Source organism: Mesoplodon densirostris, chromosome 16, assembly GCF_025265405.1.
Source record: "Mesoplodon densirostris isolate mMesDen1 chromosome 16, mMesDen1 primary haplotype, whole genome shotgun sequence".
In the NCBI taxonomy this organism is placed as follows: Eukaryota; Metazoa; Chordata; class Mammalia; order Artiodactyla; family Ziphiidae; genus Mesoplodon; species Mesoplodon densirostris.
This window is the reverse complement of record NC_082676.1, coordinates 36,262,319-36,278,975: the sequence shown is the minus strand read 5'-3', so window position 1 is coordinate 36,278,975 and position 16,657 is coordinate 36,262,319. Positions and strand designations below refer to the sequence as shown.

Genomic DNA, 16,657 nt, shown 5'->3' with positions numbered 1-16,657 from the left:
GTTGAGTGGGTACAGGCCATGCATGGCCCAGCTGATAAACTGCCACAATTATGCTTCCCACCAAGGCTGTTACTCTCCAGCTGAGAGTCCCCAGCCCCTTGGCCACAATTCATGTGGCTATCCTCCACAAAACCCTCCCCTGCAAAGCTCAGTACTAGGTTCAAGTCTAAGTTTTCTATTATTTGTGTAGGTCAACAGAAGGTTGACCCTGTAACAGGTCCTCCCTGTATTGAGGACCTAGACCTCTATTAATGCAACCCAAGAATACCTGCACTTTTACAACCACATGTCTGAGCTGAGCTGTGAGCTACAATCCCTAGGTTGCTCCTGTCCCACTATACATACCTGCAACTCCTCAGCACAAGTTGCTGCTAGGTCTGACCTGCCTTGTGGCTACGGAGGCTGGGAAGACAAGTCACCGTCACCCTCTGCAGTGATGCTGCAGTGAGAGACCCCACTTCTACCCGTGGACCCCTGGATCCTCCTGGCTGTGAGCTGGTCGCCAAACCGTCCTGTCAAACTCTGTAGCCACTTAACTCTGAGGAAGGCGATGTGAGCATGTGAGAAGGATCTCCCCTGGGGGGGTCGGGGGGTGGTCAAGCCAGGGGTCAGGAGGTCTGGGTTCTGATACCTGCTTTTCACAATCCCCCACCTCCCCATTACATCCCCAGTCATGAGATAAGAGACTGGACAAAGGGGTCGGTCCCCTCCCTCCCCCAAGGAGGCTCACCAAATAATCCCTGGGAGGCAGGGCCCTAATACCAGGGAGGTACAAGCTTCCTGAGGACCACTTTCCCCACTCAGAATCCAGACCAATAAATCCGGCATTGGTCGAGGAACATCCAACACGTGCTGCTGGCACAGTAGTCCCTGTGTTCATGGCTGAGGCATCTGCCCCCTCCCAAGTGACCGGGGGCCAGACTCAGGCCACCACTCTGCAGTTAATGTTTCAAGCAGAACCCGGACTTAGAGCCGATTTACCCTTTGCTCCTTCTTATCCCAAAGGAAATTGCCTTTCACATACATCAGCTTTCTAATTAGCAGATGGGATGACCGAGATCTAAAGGATAATTAGGGGGAGGTCTGTCCCCTCCTCCCCAGGCCCGCCCCTGTCTGGAGCCTTCCTCTAATTTGGAGCCACTTAGAAAAGACAAGGAAGCCTTTAAAGCTAAGAAGAATGTCTCCCAGGATGCCTCCTGCCTGTTTCATAGCAGCGGCCAAGAGGGCCAGTGTGCTCCATCTGCAGAAGCATGGGAGAGGCACCCCGTTCAAGGGGCCTGTGGCCACAGCATCCTGCTATAAAAATAGCTGCGGGTTTGAAGCCTGCAGGAAGAGAAAGGACAGGATTCCTCTGCTCAGTGTGCCAAGACTGACCCTAAACCAAGAGAAGATGGAGCCCCAAGCCCGGTCTGGGAACTCTTTGCTGGGTCCTGCTTGGGGCCTCTAGGTCACCTTTCGATGGTCGGGATGCCACCTCTGAACAGCCCTGCCCCCTCTCCCGCTGGGCCCTGGCCCCTCCCACTTGGCCCTTCATATCTGAGCAACTCCGTGGGTGCCCCAGGACACCCACACCTTATCTACTCTCCTCCCAGAGCAGTGACCTCTCCCACTGTGTCCTCCTCATCCTTCAAGGCTCAGTTCACCGGGTCCCAGCCCATAATGTCCCCTCTGAACAGGTGGGTGTTGGCACTTTTTGTCTGGTCCCCTCACTCTCAGAGCCACACCTGTTTTGTTCAGTGCTGTGCCCAGCACCCAATAAATAATTGATGAGTGAATGAAGAAACTCAGCGTACATTGTCTGACTGGGTTACTACAATGACCCAAGCCCAGGAATTGTCAAGGATGAGTTCTTGTCCCCCAGAACACCCAGTGGAGGGCTACAGTAGACAATCAATGAGCATTTGCCAATCTGAGTTGCCTTTGCTTGGGAAGTGGTGAGCTCCCCATCACAGGTGGTATGCAAGCAACAGCCACTTAATGGGGAGGCTGCAAAAGACACTCAGCATCTAGCAGGGCTGGACTCAGAGGACTGATGGTTCCCTCCATGCTCCCATAGGCCAGGTGAGTGGAAGCCTCTAGGTGGGGCAGTGGTGGTAAGGGAAAAGCAGGTGGTCCTTGCTCTGCGGAGTAGAGGTTGGAGATAGATAGTGACTCCAGTGGGGGAGGGGAGGGGGCATGTGACTCAGGCAAAGGCTTGGAGGAAGGAAAATGAAGGAAGGATTTGGAAAGCACTGGAGGCCAAGGTGGTGGCTGGCTGGGGCGGTGGGAGCAGTACCCAAGGGCAGTGGGCCTGGGAGGTCAGGGGACAGCCTGCTGATCACAAAGAGTTAGTGGTGAGAGGTTAGGGGTAAAGTCACCTGCCCCAGCTTGCTCTCATGTGGTCTGGGTTACAGCTGTCACCCTGCAGGGGGGTGGCCTTGTCCTAAGGCAGTTGATCTCTTTCAAGTTCCCATCCTGGCTTGGTCACCCCTGAGACCTCGAGTTGCCCTCTGGAAAGTGGGGTGCTCTTCACAAGCGTCTAAGTCCTCTGACTCCCTGGGGCCCACCTGAAATTCCAGTTCCGAGACTAATTGCTCCTGGAGTCACCTGGCTGGGAGCACAAACCGCTCGGGGGTCTCTCGGCTGTCACCCAGTGGTCAGCCGAGCCGAACAACGTGACTTGCCGTAGCCCCATCAGGCTGATGGGGGACTGTGGTGGTAAGTTTCATCAAGAATTCCATCCAGAGACTTCCCTGGTGGCACAGTGGTTAAGAATCCTCCTGCCAATGCAGGGGACACGGGTTCGAGCCCTGGTCCGGGAAGATCCCACATACTGCGGAGCAACCAAGCCCGTGCGCCACAGCTACTGAGCCTGCGCTCTAGAGCCCATGAACCACAACTACTGAGCCCGCGTGCCTAGAGCTCGTGCTCCGCAACAAGAGAGGCCACCGCAATGAGATGCCCGCGCACCGCAACAAAGAGTAGCCCCCGCTCGCTGCAACTAGAGAAAGCTCGCGCACAGAAACGAAGACCCAACACAGCCAAAAATAAAAATAAATAAATTTATTAAAAAAAAAAAAAAAGAATTCCATCCATGTGGGGGCTCTGCCCTCCAAACCGGGCCAGTGACTCCTTCCCAGGGCACTGGGCTGTCTGATGGCCGCTTCCAAGCAGCCAGCTTGCTGGCACCATTTCTCGGATGGGGAAAACTGAGGGTCTGTGTGTTGCTGACAGAGAGTCCCACAACGAGGGTGGAACTCAGAGCTTCTTTTTCTCAGGACTGCTGCATGCTCCCCACATCTCCCCCTACTCCCCTCCACCCCAGGGACAAGTGTTTCCCGACCATCTCTCCTTGGGGGTTTCCACGGTCTCCACCAGATTTCTGACTAGCTCTTCCTGCTTTCATAATATGAAGGAGGAGGCGGCCGGGGAAGGAAACCATGGGGACTCATTTACTCAGCATTTGTAAGCTCTGTTGTGACTCACTCTGAGTTTCATTGCGATTCCCTCTTGCATTTCCCTCCTCCTGGCAGGATGGGCGGCTCTCTGAGTGCTCAGGACTGTCCTGGGCCCTCAGGAGCCCCTGCATTGTCCTGAGCAGTGATCCTCAGAAGCAGGAGCTCAGGGGCATCTAGGCCTTGCATATGGACACCTCCGGCCAGCAGGAACCAGGGGTGGTAGCCCTGGATGGCATCATCTCTCTCCACTCAGCAAGCCCAGAGCCAGGAGGCCCCAGGGCCAGGCTCATGGACCAGGCCAGGAAAAGCTGCTGCCAGAGCTGGCATGGACAGTGGCCACCTGCCCTTCCACTCAGACCCAGAAAGGGGCAGGCGCCTGCCGTGCTCACACAGCTCATCTCCCACAGTGGGTGGAGATGGGGCTGGGACTGGAGTCCTGGCTCCTGTGCCCAGAGCCAGTTTCCCTTCGCCCTGACCTGCTGAACACCTGTAGCCCGTGTGGCTGGTCCCTGCCAGGGGGCAGCATGGCAGGGCCTGGTCCCAGCTCAGGGTGGGAGATTCCATCACAGTTCTCGGGGAGGTCAGAGGGGCTGGTCAGAGTCAGCTGGTCCAGGATGGCTTGAGGAGGGGAGCATCGCAATGGGCACAACCTTCTGGAACCACTAGAAAGGAGCCCTCATCCTGACACCACTACTTATCAGCCTGGGTGAATGACTTAACCTGTGTGTGCCCCAGTTTCCTCACCTGGAAAATGGGGTAAAGGAGTCAATGTGAAGACACAAGTTTTAGGACATAGCCTGACTTGCTGTGTTTCATAAATGTTAGCTACTCTTACTGTTTTCATTGCCATCACATTCCCTCCCCCCAAGACAGGGGATCAGCCGTACCGGGGCCTGGAGGCCTAAGGCCAGCTCCGGGGACAGTTAAGCCGTCCTGTGCCTGGGGCCGGGTGGGCCCACGGCCTGAGCCCAGCACTGCCGGCCCTGGCAGCCCATCAGACGTGGTGGCCCCAGGTGGGGGCCGACTTGGCTGGATGGACTGGGCAGCCGGGCTGCTTTGGACACACGGGGCCCCTGCCAGGGGCAGGTGCAGGCTCGGCTTGTCACATGAACTGGAGAATTCTTGGGCGGGCCCAGGCCTGGTGGGGACGGGCTACGTCCCAATATGTGTGTGGCCAGAGTGGATGGGCATGTGATTTCTCAGTTCTCCTTCATCAGAGTCACCTCCATTTTTCTTGTTTGTCTCTTTGCTCTTTCAACTCCCTGGACTATTTTCAACGCCCTGAGGGGGCCCACGCTGGGGTGGGTAATGGTGGCAGTAGAGTCCTATTGGTTGAGGGGTCCCTGAGGGCCAGGCTGATGCAGAAACCCTCTCCATGGGCTGACCAGGCAGAGTCACGTGCTCCCGCTTTTCATATGAGAGGACCGAGCCTTCTGGAGGATGGTGTCCCATCGAGAGTCACACAGCTTGAGGGGTCAGGCCACGTTGCCGCCCTGAGTTTCCCCAGGTGGCGTGGGTGGCCCTGCCTTGGGAGCTCTCCTGACCTTGCATGGCCCAAGGCCAAGTCTTCCCAGCTGGCTCCAGGCCTCAACTTATCGTGTGTCCTCAGCCAGGAGCCCCTTCCTGGGCCTTTGTCCCTTGGCTGCAGAGATCCTGTTGGCCCTGCACTGGTGGAGATCATTGTGGTTTGGACAGGCTCTGGATCCCACAACTCCACGCACTCTCAATGGCCCCTGACAGGTGCCTGGCAGGGAGGCCCCCTTCCTGTCCTTTGTCACCTTCCAAACTGTTGTCCGGACCTGGAGCACTATTTAAAGAGCCGTCGCCATGCTCCCCCAGCCCTGCTGCAGCTCGAGGGAGCCATCCAGACCATGGTAAGCTCGTGCTGCCCCGCCTCCTGACCTTGACCTCATCCTGTGACCTTGACTTCATTTGTGATTCTGACCTTTACCTCATTGCCTGAACTCACCCTGACCTTGACCTTGTCTCTCTCACTGACATCCTTGACCTTGACCTGATGTGCCTGTCCTGACCTTTTCTTCACCCTTGATGCCATCCCTGCACCCGGCCAGTCCATCCTTGTGGGTCCTGATTTGGGTCTCTGCCTTCCTAGACTCAGTGGGGGCTGCTGAGGTGAAAGCTGGGGCGGGGGGCGAGGAAGAGGAGGGTGGAGGGGGACAGGGTGGGCCAGGCTTGGAGGTTTCAGGGAAAAGTGGGGCTCAGATCTCACTAAGAGAATATATTTCCTATGGGGGTCGGGGTCACTATTCCAGGACAGCCTGGGTCCTATGGAGCCTGGCATGGGGGCTGCTGGCCTTGCTGCGGGGTCCTTCAGGCCATGGGGGGCCTGCCCTGCCACCTTCCCCTTGCGCCTGTGCTCCAGCCCCTTGGGTCTCCCTGCAGGCTGTCAGTGGTGCTGTTCTTTCATGCCCCTGTCTCACTCACCCTCATCAGTCCCTCCTGGCCTGAGAACTCTGTCAAGCCTCAGCTCAGAAGCCACCTCCTCCAGGAGGTCTGCCCTGAATACCCCAGCGGTACAGAGGCTCCTCTGTGCTCTCAGCGTCTTCCCCCCACCCCCCCCCATCACCCTCTACTGATTGTCTCCCAGCTGGACTGTGAGCTCTTTGGGGAAAAGGACCAGGCCTGATTCAGCTCTAGGTCCCTGGGATTGGGCGCAGGGCCTGGCTGGAGGTCAGCAGGTACCTAATACATGTCCGGATGCTTTGAGGGAGACGTTATCTCGGTTTTATAAATGAGGCTCAGGGCAGAAAACTGATTTTCCTAACATCACAGAGGCCGTGAGTAGCAAAGCCAGGATTAGAACTCAGGTCTGCGTGACCCCCTTCTGCCCTGAGATGTTCCCTTCAGCTGATTTTTATTTTTTAGAGGCACATTATAAAAGGGAATTTCCAAGATACCTGGGCTGGAAAGGGTCCTGACTAGGAGATCAGAAGCCCGGTCAGGGCCCCGGGCCTCAGGTTTGCCTGTGCAGTAGGAGAAAACAACCCCTTCCTTCCTTGCAAGGTTCTAGAAAAGGGTCTGTCACACAGTAGGGTGACGTTTTCCCCAGATGGACTTGAAAGGCTGGGGCGAGACAGGGATGGGGGATGCTGTGGCTGAGGGCAGGTCTGAGGAGAGAAAGGGCAGCATATCCCACAGACGGAAGTGATTGCTTTTTATTAACCAGAAGGAAATGTATATGTAATTATGTGAGATGAATTCCACAGGGAGGTTCTTTTCTTTATGATGTCTGAAGGGATTTATAAATATTACAGGGGTTTTACAGCATCATAACGTCCTGGCCGCCCTGCCAGCCCCCTTTCAAAGGACTAGTGGAGACAAAGGACGCAGTAAAAGCTAATTATAAGTCAGCCGGGCACTGGGGCTCCTGAAGTGAGCCCAGGAACCCAGGGGAGTTGGGGGCAAGTGCGGGGGTGGGGACATTGGGTGAGAGGACAGGAGTGAGCCGGCGGGGAGGGGAGACCACAGAGGCGCTGGGGGCGGGCGCGGGGGCGCCGGGGAAGCCCGGGCTCTGGGGTGGGGTGGACGGGGCTGGGCACAGAGGGTGGAAGGGGCTGAGATGGAGGCCCGAGCAGGGTGTGGGGACGCCCACGTCTGTGGAGGGTCCCCTTCCACCTCCTCCTTTGTGAAGTCCCGGCTGTCCTTTCCCCCCCATCGCAAGCCAAGTCTGGGGCTCCTTGCGCATGGGGACCTTAGTGATGGCTGCTGAGAGAAAGGTCCCTTGGAGGGGTTTGGGAACAGAGAGCTTTCAGCAAATGCCCAGTAGTGGACGACTCTCAGGCACCGTGACATCCGTAAAGAAACACACGGAAGCAGGAAGTCTAGCCAGAGACCCTCCACGTGGGTGGTCACCTGCTCTGCCTGCTGCTCTGAGATACGCCCTGAGCTCTGGGCAGCTATTTCCAAACCAATCCCCGATGGGAGCCGGGCCCTGGGTGGGGGAGGGGAGCCCAGCGGTGGGACAGACACAGGGAGATACGGCCGGACAGTGTGCTACGTGCTACAGGGTGTGGAAGCCCAAGACTGGCGGGGAGGGGCAGAGGGGGTGGAGGAGCTCTAAGTTGGCCTTGGGAGGGGTTAGTCAGGGAAGGCTTCTCAGAGGAGGAGGAGGAGGAGTTGAGCCTGAAGGATGAGGATTCATCCCGATGGAAGGCAGGGAAAGTGTCCCAGGTAGTCGGAATGACAGGAGCAAATGTTGGGAGAGAAGGAAGCTCAAAGCAAGTGGGGGGGACCCAGGTTGGGGGGGGCGGATGCTCTGGGGGAGGGACAAGGGACAGACCTCACAGGGCTAAGGGATCTGGGTGTTACCCTGAACACCGGGAAGGGTGGCAGGAGAAGAGGGCCCCCACGTGGTGGCTGGTGCTAGAAAAGACGCCCCTCTCTGCTCTGCATCCTGGGCACTGACCTCCTGCATTCTGGAGTCAGGGGCCTGTCGGGGAAGCAGCAGGTAGCCCCGCGGGGTAGCCGCTCTGTTGGCTTCTCGCTGGGAAGAAGAAGCAGGGAAACGCCCTGCTTCTCTGCCAGGCTTCATGAGGAGCCTGGTCTGTCTGCTGGGGTCCGTGGGGGCGGGCAGTGTCATTCAGGAGATGAGCCCTGAGGGTTGGGTGGGGCGAATGGGGGACCTTCCCAGGAAGGGGCTTCTGTAAGGCCTTCCCTGGAACCTCACAGGCATCCAGAAGAGCCCGGAAAAGAGCAGAAGGTGGAGCCAGCTCCAACGTCTTCTCCATGTTCGATCAGTCCCAGATCCAGGAGTTTAAAGAGGTTGGTCAACCACCCCCAGGGCCGTTGGGAGGGTTACAGGAATGCACGGAAAGCACTTAGGGAGCTGGCAAGGCATGGGGTCAGCCCTCAGTCCCTGGGGGGTGGTGACATCACTATCCTTAGAGGCTGCTATGCTATAGCTTAGACTCTGGAGATGTGACGAGCTGTCCTTGGGCAGCCCCTACCCCTCTCTCCCTGAGCCTTTGCTTGCTGTGTGAACTAGGGCAAGCCTTTCCTCTCTCCGAGCCTCAGTTTCACTCTCTGTAAAATGGGGTTGCTGGGAGCATGACATGAGGGATGGGCCCGAAGCCCCAGCACATGCTGGCGCAGAGTAGGAGCCCAGGGCAGGTTAACCATCACTCTCATGCTGGTGTCATGCTGAGCTGGGTGACCGGGTGGCCAGAGGGCCTGTATTGAGGTTACCCAGGCAACAGTGGTTGGGAGGACAGCCCCTTGCAGGGAGGGGGGATCTCTCTGGGGAGGGGGCCTGGGCTTGGGCAGGTGGGCAGGTGGCTGCTCAGTGCCCCTGTCTCTGCCAGGCTTTCACCATCATGGACCAGAACCGGGATGGCTTCATCGACAAGGAGGACCTGAGGGACACCTTTGCTGCCCTGGGTGGGTGACCAGCAGCTGGAGGCTTGGGGATTGGGGGTGCCCTGGCCATCCAGAAAGAGTGGGCGGCTGGGGGCAGGCCAGGGCGGATGGCACAGTGGGTGTGAGGGGCTGGTGTTCTCTGGGGGTGCTGAGGAGGGGTGGCCACTGCCTGGCAGGTCAGGGGAGACTCCTGGGTGTTAGAGGAGGACTGGCCAGGGGAGGGAGGGGGGCATTTCAGGGGCAGTAGTGACCAGTGCAAAGGCTGGGAGGGGGAGGGGGAGGGGGAGAGGGAGGTGTCAACAGAGCAGGGGGAGACGCAGGGGGTGGGGAGGAGGCTGGAGATATCCAGGGGTGGGACTCGGGTTACCGGGCGGTCTTCAGCTGCCAGCAAGGCTTTTGCCTTCTCTGAGGGCCCAGGGATGGGCCTTAAGCCTGGATGGGGGCACTGGGGTTGGGGGACAGGGGTGTAACCAACTCACTTCCGGACTGAGCCTTAAGCTCCCAGAGATCTGGTTGTCCACTGGGACCGTGAGGAACCCGAGTCCCCGTCTCCAGACAGCCAGTGCATCCCTCCTGGGGCACCTGAGCCCTGAGGCCCAGGTCTTCCACCCCTGTGTGCCTCAGCTTCAGCTTCTTTGGGTCTCAGTTTCCTCATCTGTAAAATGGGGATAACCAGCAACTTGCTTTCCTTTCCAGGGAGGCTGAGGTGGTGGCAGTGGGGTGGTGGGGCTGGGGGCAGCCCAGTGCTGACCACGGCTAAATGTGCCTGCATCCCGAGGTCCCCCAGCAGGTGGGCAGGGTCTTAGGGCTGAGTGGGGGGCGGTGAGATGGTAGGGCTGGGGGATTCTTCAGGATGTTCCGCGGTCCCAAGCTCAGCTCTCTTGGGCTGCCTGCAGGCAGGGTCCCCTCTGACCCTCCTTGTACTCCTGGGTGTCTCCCCCAGGCCGCATCAATGTAAAGAATGAGGAGCTGGAGGCCATGGTGAAAGAGGCCCCAGGGCCCATCAACTTCACTGTCTTCCTGACCATGTTTGGGGAGAAGCTGAAGGGTGAGTGAGGCCCCAGGGGGCCCTGGGGAGGGGATGGGCGAATGGGTGTGGGTAGGCAGGGCCCTGTGTGCTGATGTACCCCCCACCAATGCACGCCACAGCTAGGAGCATGGCGCAGCCCCAGACACCAGCCCCCAGGGCACACACACCAGACCCTGCCTCGGTTTCCACCTCTATATCACAGAGTGGGGTAAATGTAATGACCCCCAGTTTGCAGGGCTGTGAGGCGCCCAGCGGGACAGTTTGCTAGAAAGCCCTTTGCCCACCATCAGGATGGTGCCCCAGCCCCAGCCCCACCTTCCTAGTCCTGGGCTCATCTTGCTTGTTCTGCCTTACCACCCGCTGCTGGCAGGAGAAGGTGGTATGGGCGAGGGGGGTTCTGGAAGCTTCTGTGGCCAACCCCAGTACAAGATGGGCTTCTCCTCCAGGGAAAGGATCAGGGGTCTCATTCTGAGTGAGGAGACCCAGGCTCATACACCTGCTCCAGGTGTCCCAGCATCGAAGTGGCAGGGATGGAACTGTAACCCCAACTTTGGCTGTAACCGCTGCACTCCCCTGAGATGCAGCATCAGGCCAGGCTGGGGTTCCGTGGTCAGAAGGAAGGGCCAGCCTGGGCTGCGGCTGCCCTTGAGGGGTGGGTCTCATCGTCATCCCATGCTCAGGCGGCCCCTGCCTGATACCCTCCCCTGGCGCCTCAGCTACAACTGGGCTTAAGGCCTGGTCTCCCACTGACCCCCAGGGTGACCTTGGGCAAGGCTTATCTGCTCTTTGCACCTCAGTTTTTTTGTCTGTAAAATGGGGGTTGTGTTAGTTTCCCGAGGCTGCTGTAACAGATGACCACGAACGTGACGGCTCAAAAAACCAGCAATGTATTCTCTCAGTTCTGGAATCCAGAAATCTGAAATCTGGCAGGTCAGCCTCCCTGAGAGGCTCCAGGGGAGAACCCGTTCTTGACCTTTTCTGGCTTCTGGTGGCTGCTTCGCTCCCATCTCTGCCTCTGTGGTCATACTGCCCCCTCCTCTTCTGTCTCCCTCTGCCTCACTTTTGTAAGGACACTTGTTATGGATTTAGGGTCCACCTGGATAAGCCAGGATGATCAGTCCATCTCAAGAGCCTTTCCTTACATCTACAGAGGCCCTTTTGCCAAGTGACATTTCCAGGTCCTGGGGATGAGGACCTGGGTATATCTTTTGGGGGCCACCACTAAACCCACGACAGGCTGGTGTTGTCCAGCTGACAGAATAGTGCCCTCAGGCCCACCTCTGGGCAGCTGTTAGGGGTTATTCCTGGGACCATGACCACCTCCTTGAAGAGCGCCGAAGTCCAGGGGACAGGGCAGCGGTACACTCACAGGCAAAGCCATGCGTGACTCCAGCCATGACTTTAAAGCAAGTCCTGGAGCTCGTGTCCGTCTGCAGCTGAGCTAAGAGCTCTGACCCAGGGCTGCAGCTTTTTCTCATTTTCGCAGGGGCTCTGGGGCTGGAGCTCCAGCTGAGCCTGTCATGCAAACTTGGCTGAGCCTGGGGTGGGGACAGGAGCCGGGAGGCTGGGCAGGCACCACCTCGTCCTTCTAATTGGGACAAGGACACTGTCATGAGGTTCCCAACAGCAATGAGGCAAGCAGTCTCCCTGCAGCCCATTTGATGAGGTTTGCAGCCTGCAGAGCAGAGGCCCATTCTGGGAGGAGAGAAGGGAGGACCGGGTGTGGTAAATGTCCAGCCATGGGGCCTGAACCCAGGGCAGCTGGTCCACATGCAGCCAGTCCTGAGGAAAGCAGGCTGGAGCCAGGCTGCCCTGGCACGGAGGTCTCTCTGGAGACCCTGGGAGGCAGAGACTGCACAGCAGCTCCCCAACCATAATCCTGTGGCCACCCCTTCTCCTCCTGCAAGGCCAGGCTGTGACAGGCCCTGGACTGAGCCTCTGGCCTGGGCACACTGGCTCCCTGCCACCCTACCTAGAGGAAGCCCATGGCTCTGCCTCTAGGAGCTCCCAGGCTGCAGCACTGAGCCCGGCCCAGTCACTCAGGGCCAGTTTCAGAAATGTTGAGCGACTCAGACATCATCCTGTCCTGGATGATCCTGATGGTGGGGACACAGCTGGCCCTGACCCAGTCTGATGGGGGAGACATAGCTGGCCCTGACGCAGTCTGAGAAACAGGAGCACAGCAGGGCAGAACAAGAAGGAGGCTCTGGAGGTTCATGGAGTTGGCTTCAAACCCTTCCTCCCCTTATAGCTGGAGACCTCAGGCAAGTAACAGAGCCTCTCTGAGCCTGAGTTTCCTCTTTGACAACCTGGCACATCAGGACCTACCACAAGGGGTGTGCTGGAGTCCCACGGGGTACAATGCCGAAGCTGCAGGATGGACTTGGCACAGAGCGCTCAGATGTGTCTGTGGCCGTGATAACGTTGGTCAAGACCTTTACCATTAATGACCCTTTATCTTAACTGATCCTGGGAGGCGGGCAGCAAACCCCGCCCTTGTCTCCATTTCACCAATGACACAGCTGAGCCTTAAGAAGGACATCCCCTGGTTCCACAGTGAGAAGGGAGGTCAGTGTGACGGGGGGGAAGAGCACCAGGTAAGGGTCACCAGGCCACCTGCTGTCATTCACACAGTCCCTGAGACCTTGGGTGAGACCCTTCCTCTCTCTGGGCCTGAGTTTCCCCATCTGTACCACCCGGGGGCTGGGTATTTAATCCCATTGTGTTAGTAAAACCATTTCTTCTAATGACATCTTTCCCCAAAGCCCACACTATAAAAGTGATAAAACCAGAACTGCTCTGGATGCGCCCTGCCTCTCCTGTCCCCCCACCCTCACTCTCACAAACCTGTGGACCCACCTGCCCCGCCTCTGGCCTGGACAACCTCTCAGACTCCTCCAATGCCACTGCCAGAGCCCCCACCTCCAGCCCCCAAGTAAAAGCTCTTTCTCCTCCATCCATAGCCGAATCACATAGCATCAGTTGTGAGAACTTGGAGAAGTAACTTAACCTCTCTGAGCCTCAGTTTCTTCATCTGCAAAATGGGACCAATGGGCAGGAGGGTTAAGCACATAGTAAATGCCTAGTAGGCCTTTCCAGGAGCATCTGTGCAGGCTGATTGTTACTATATGCAGAGCCCTTGGCTATTATTACTGTTCCTTGTTTCTCTGAAACATCCCTTCTCTGACCTCACTGTGGACTAGAAGCTGGGGAGGAAGCTCCCTGAGCCCTTGGTCTCTGTAGGGGCCATGGGACCTGCCCCACCCCCAGCCTCTGCCTGGCCTCTTTATCCTGATGCTCCCCCTGCCTGTGTGTGCTGCTTCTAGGTACGGACCCAGAGGAGACCATTCTCCACGCCTTCAATGTGTTCGACACTGAAGGGAAAGGTTTCGTCAAGGCTGATTTGTAAGTCTCCTCTGCCTTCTGTTTTGGTTTTTCTCTCCCCAAAGTCTCAGGTGATAGATGGACTGAGGTTGGGTCAGGGTGGCTCGCAGCCCACTCTCCTGTCCTGCCTGGAACTCAGGCATCTCAGGCAGCTTCCAGCCAGGAGCCAGGAGGCCGCTGCCCTGCCCAGTTCAGCCATTACTAGATGTCCCTTCCCCTCTCTGGGCCTCGGTGTCCCCATCTGTGTGGAAGTGTATGGGGAACATGGGGTCCCCAGGCGAGGGCTTCCCAGTAACGAGGGAGGAACGGTTGGGGGTAGAGGTGGGCCCTGAAGGATGACTAAGGATCCCCCTGGCTGGAGCAGAGAGGGCGTGTTTGAGGTTGGTGAGGAGGAACGGGCTGTGGCTGGATGGCGGCGGGTTGGGGGGGTGGCGGGCAGCACAGAGAGGAAGGCAGGGCCTGTGTGGAGTAGCCCTGGTCGTTGGGTCTGCCCTGGGGGCATGGGAAAGCCTAAGAAGCAGTTAGGCAGGGGCAACATGGAGGCCAGCCTGGAGGAGGAGAAGAGAGGGTTGCAGCTGCCACAAGGGTCTTGGCCATCGGGATGGAGGCAAGTGGATGGGTGAGTGAAATACAAGAGGCCAGCGCCAGTGGGATCCAGGGTGTTGGGAAGAGGACTGGGCCAGATGTTAGCCAGGGCCCAAGTGGATGTGGGGATGGAGGCGTAGCCATGGGAAGGAACCAGCTCAGCTGGGGCTGCAGAGAGAGTGAGGTGGCCGTGGGCAGCTGTCCGGCCTCCACTGGGCTGGCATCACTGAAGGAGGGACCGCTAATGCCTGCTATGCCTGGGAGCCTCAGCCCGGGGAGAGCACAGGGCAGACAGCCAAGGCTTGCGGGCCGGGGCGGGCCGGGCAGAGGCAGCCTGTCCAGGGGCTGAGACACTGAGCCTTCTGAGCCAACCTCTGAGCTGTCCCTTCAGGGCCTCCAAGGCCTCCCTGGGCCTGTGGGTGACCCTGGGCAGGCAGGATTTCTTCCTTAGTCACAGGCTCGCGACCAATTACTGTGATGTTTGAGGCCTCGGCTGGAGGCTAATTTTGCTTTCTCTTCAATATTAGCATAGGACGTGATGGAGGTGGGGTGGGAGAGGGCAGGGAGGAAGTGGGGAGGGTCTTTCTTGTCTCTCAGACATTCTTACAGCCCCTCACCCACCAGAGTTTTGAGCCACACTCTCCTCAGGGGTCGGGGAGGGGTTCCTGAGGTTCCCGAGTGTTTCTTCAGGCTGCAGCCCTCTCCTTCACCCCTCCCTCAGAATCCGGGTTCCCACCCCCATCTTGGAGACCTAGGGGTGGCACTGGGGGAACCCCCTGGGGTGAACTGAACCCACCCCTCTACTGCCACCCACCTTCCCTCCCACTAGAGCAAAGTCAGGGCTGGGAGGAACCCTTTGGAGACCCAGTTTGGGAACCGCAGGCGCCATCCCCAGGATATGGGATCTGAAAGACATGGCTGCCTGCCAGGCAGGCCACAGAGGAGGCTCTGGTTGAAAGAGAGTCTGTGAAAAGTCCCTAGCGTGGAGAGTTGGAAACTGTGACTGTCCTGTAGTAACATAAATAGTGGAAAATGTGCGTTGGTCTGGAGCAGGGCGGCGGCTGCCGGCGCCACAGGGCACAAGGGTGCTCAGGGCCCTGCTCAGCCCTCTGGTCCCACCCCTGCCCTCTGCACCCCCAGAGAGCTCTATGGGGCCCTCTGAGTTCCTGGGGGCACCAACCCCTCCCCCACAGCCTCAAATGCCCCACCTCTGGCCATTCCTCCAGGCCCCGGGCAGCTCTGGCCCCTGTGGGCAGCTGCTCTTCTGGACCACGCAGGGGACAGGCCCCACCCTGCCGCTGCACATCAGTACCCCTCCCGAGCCTCAGTTTCCCTCTCTGTAAAAGGGGGATAATAGTACTCCCTACCCAGGGCTGCGAGGAGCAAAGGAGACCTGGGCAGGCGCAGGAGGACACGGACCTGGGTAGCCTTCCTGCCCCTTGGCTGAGTGCAAGCACCTCGCACGCTGCGAAGCACCTTACAGATGTCAGCGAAAATCATAAGCTGAAGAGGCAGTGCGTCTAGAACCAGGGCAAAGAGGCTCCCCTCAGTGACCTAGAGGTTGATTATTAGTGATGGGACATCAGAGTGGCCCCCACAGTCATGTTGGGGTCCCAAGGTCATTTCATCGGGTCCCCATCTGATGTGAAGAGGGGAGTCCACGTTACAATGGAGGCTGAGAGCTGAAGTGGCCGCCCGAGGCCACACAGCCATCTGGGGGCTGTAGGGCCAGCCCTGGTTGGTCATCAGCCCCAGGATCCGCGTGTCCACATCCAGAGTGGCCCTTACCCTGAATGTGACCCTTTCTCTCCCTTGAACAGCATCAAAGAGAAGCTCATGACGCAGGCCGACCGCTTCAGTGAGGAGGAGGTGAGTGCCGGCTTTTCAGGGCCTTGCCCAGCGCTGATGAGCATCTTCCTGGGAAGTGCTCTTTCTTTAGTCACCTGCCGAGATGATGTCCCCCTTGACTCCTAGGATGAGAACAAGGATGGTGGGATCCTGGCCTGCTGGCCTGGCCTCTGTGGCCTCCACCCTGATGCCTCCCTCTCCAAAGAGGGGAGCGACATTCTACCTAATGCCCTTGGGTGACCCCCAGCTCTGGCCCCCACCTTGGCCCTGGTTGAGGCTGACTCCCGGCTCTTTCCCCAGATCAAGCAGATGTTTGCTGCTTTCCCGCCAGATGTGTGTGGCAATCTGGACTATAGGAACCTGTGTTACGTCATCACTCATGGCGAAGAGAAGGACTAAAAAGGGGACCACCGATGCCCACCCCCACCCCATACACACATTCAGAGGCAGCAAACATGGGGCTGGGGGTGGGGGAGAGGGGCGGCCGTTGAGGAGCCCCTGCAGCCAACGTGTGTGTGTGTGTGTGTGTGTAAGGAAAAGGCTCTCTGGCCTGTGGGTCAGAGGCAAAGTAAGAATAAATAATGTAACGAGGTCTGAGGTTTTGTGATTAATGCTCCGGTTGGGGAGAAAGCTAAACATTCCTATGTTGTTGGTTTTTCCAAAGTTTTTACTTCCTGGCTTTGCTCAAATGTTCCTGATGAGCTGGTGTTTAGAACTAATTGACAGTTTTAAAGATCCCCAGCTGGGGCACGGGACACTGCCTTCATTTATGAAGCTTTTATTGAGCACCTAGTGCGTGCCAGCCCTGGTGCCAGTCCCGGGGACATGGAGATGAGCCAGCCCTGTCCCCGGGCGGAAAGATCATGCAGTGAGGGAGACAAGAATTGGGGTGGGGACACAGTGGGGAGGAGGTGGGAGAAGGCCTGGAGAGACCTGGCAGCTAGAAGCCAGACAGAGGCAAAGATGGTGTGGGGGGGGAGGGGACGGAGGGGGCGGG

General features: G+C 58.2%; 1 protein-coding gene across 1 annotated transcript; it reads left to right on the top strand.

Annotated features, from left to right (window-relative positions):
- Positions 1-8,126: 8,126 nt before the first annotated feature.
- Positions 8,127-16,059, top strand: MYL10 (myosin light chain 10). Its single transcript, XM_060077788.1, has 6 exons — positions 8,127-8,219; positions 8,759-8,834; positions 9,757-9,861; positions 13,170-13,248; positions 15,633-15,681; positions 15,961-16,059. The coding sequence occupies exons 1-6, from the start codon at positions 8,184-8,186 to the stop codon at positions 16,057-16,059; spliced, it is 444 nt and encodes a 147-aa protein (XP_059933771.1). The 5' UTR covers positions 8,127-8,183.
- The last annotated feature ends 598 nt before the right edge of the window (positions 16,060-16,657 follow it).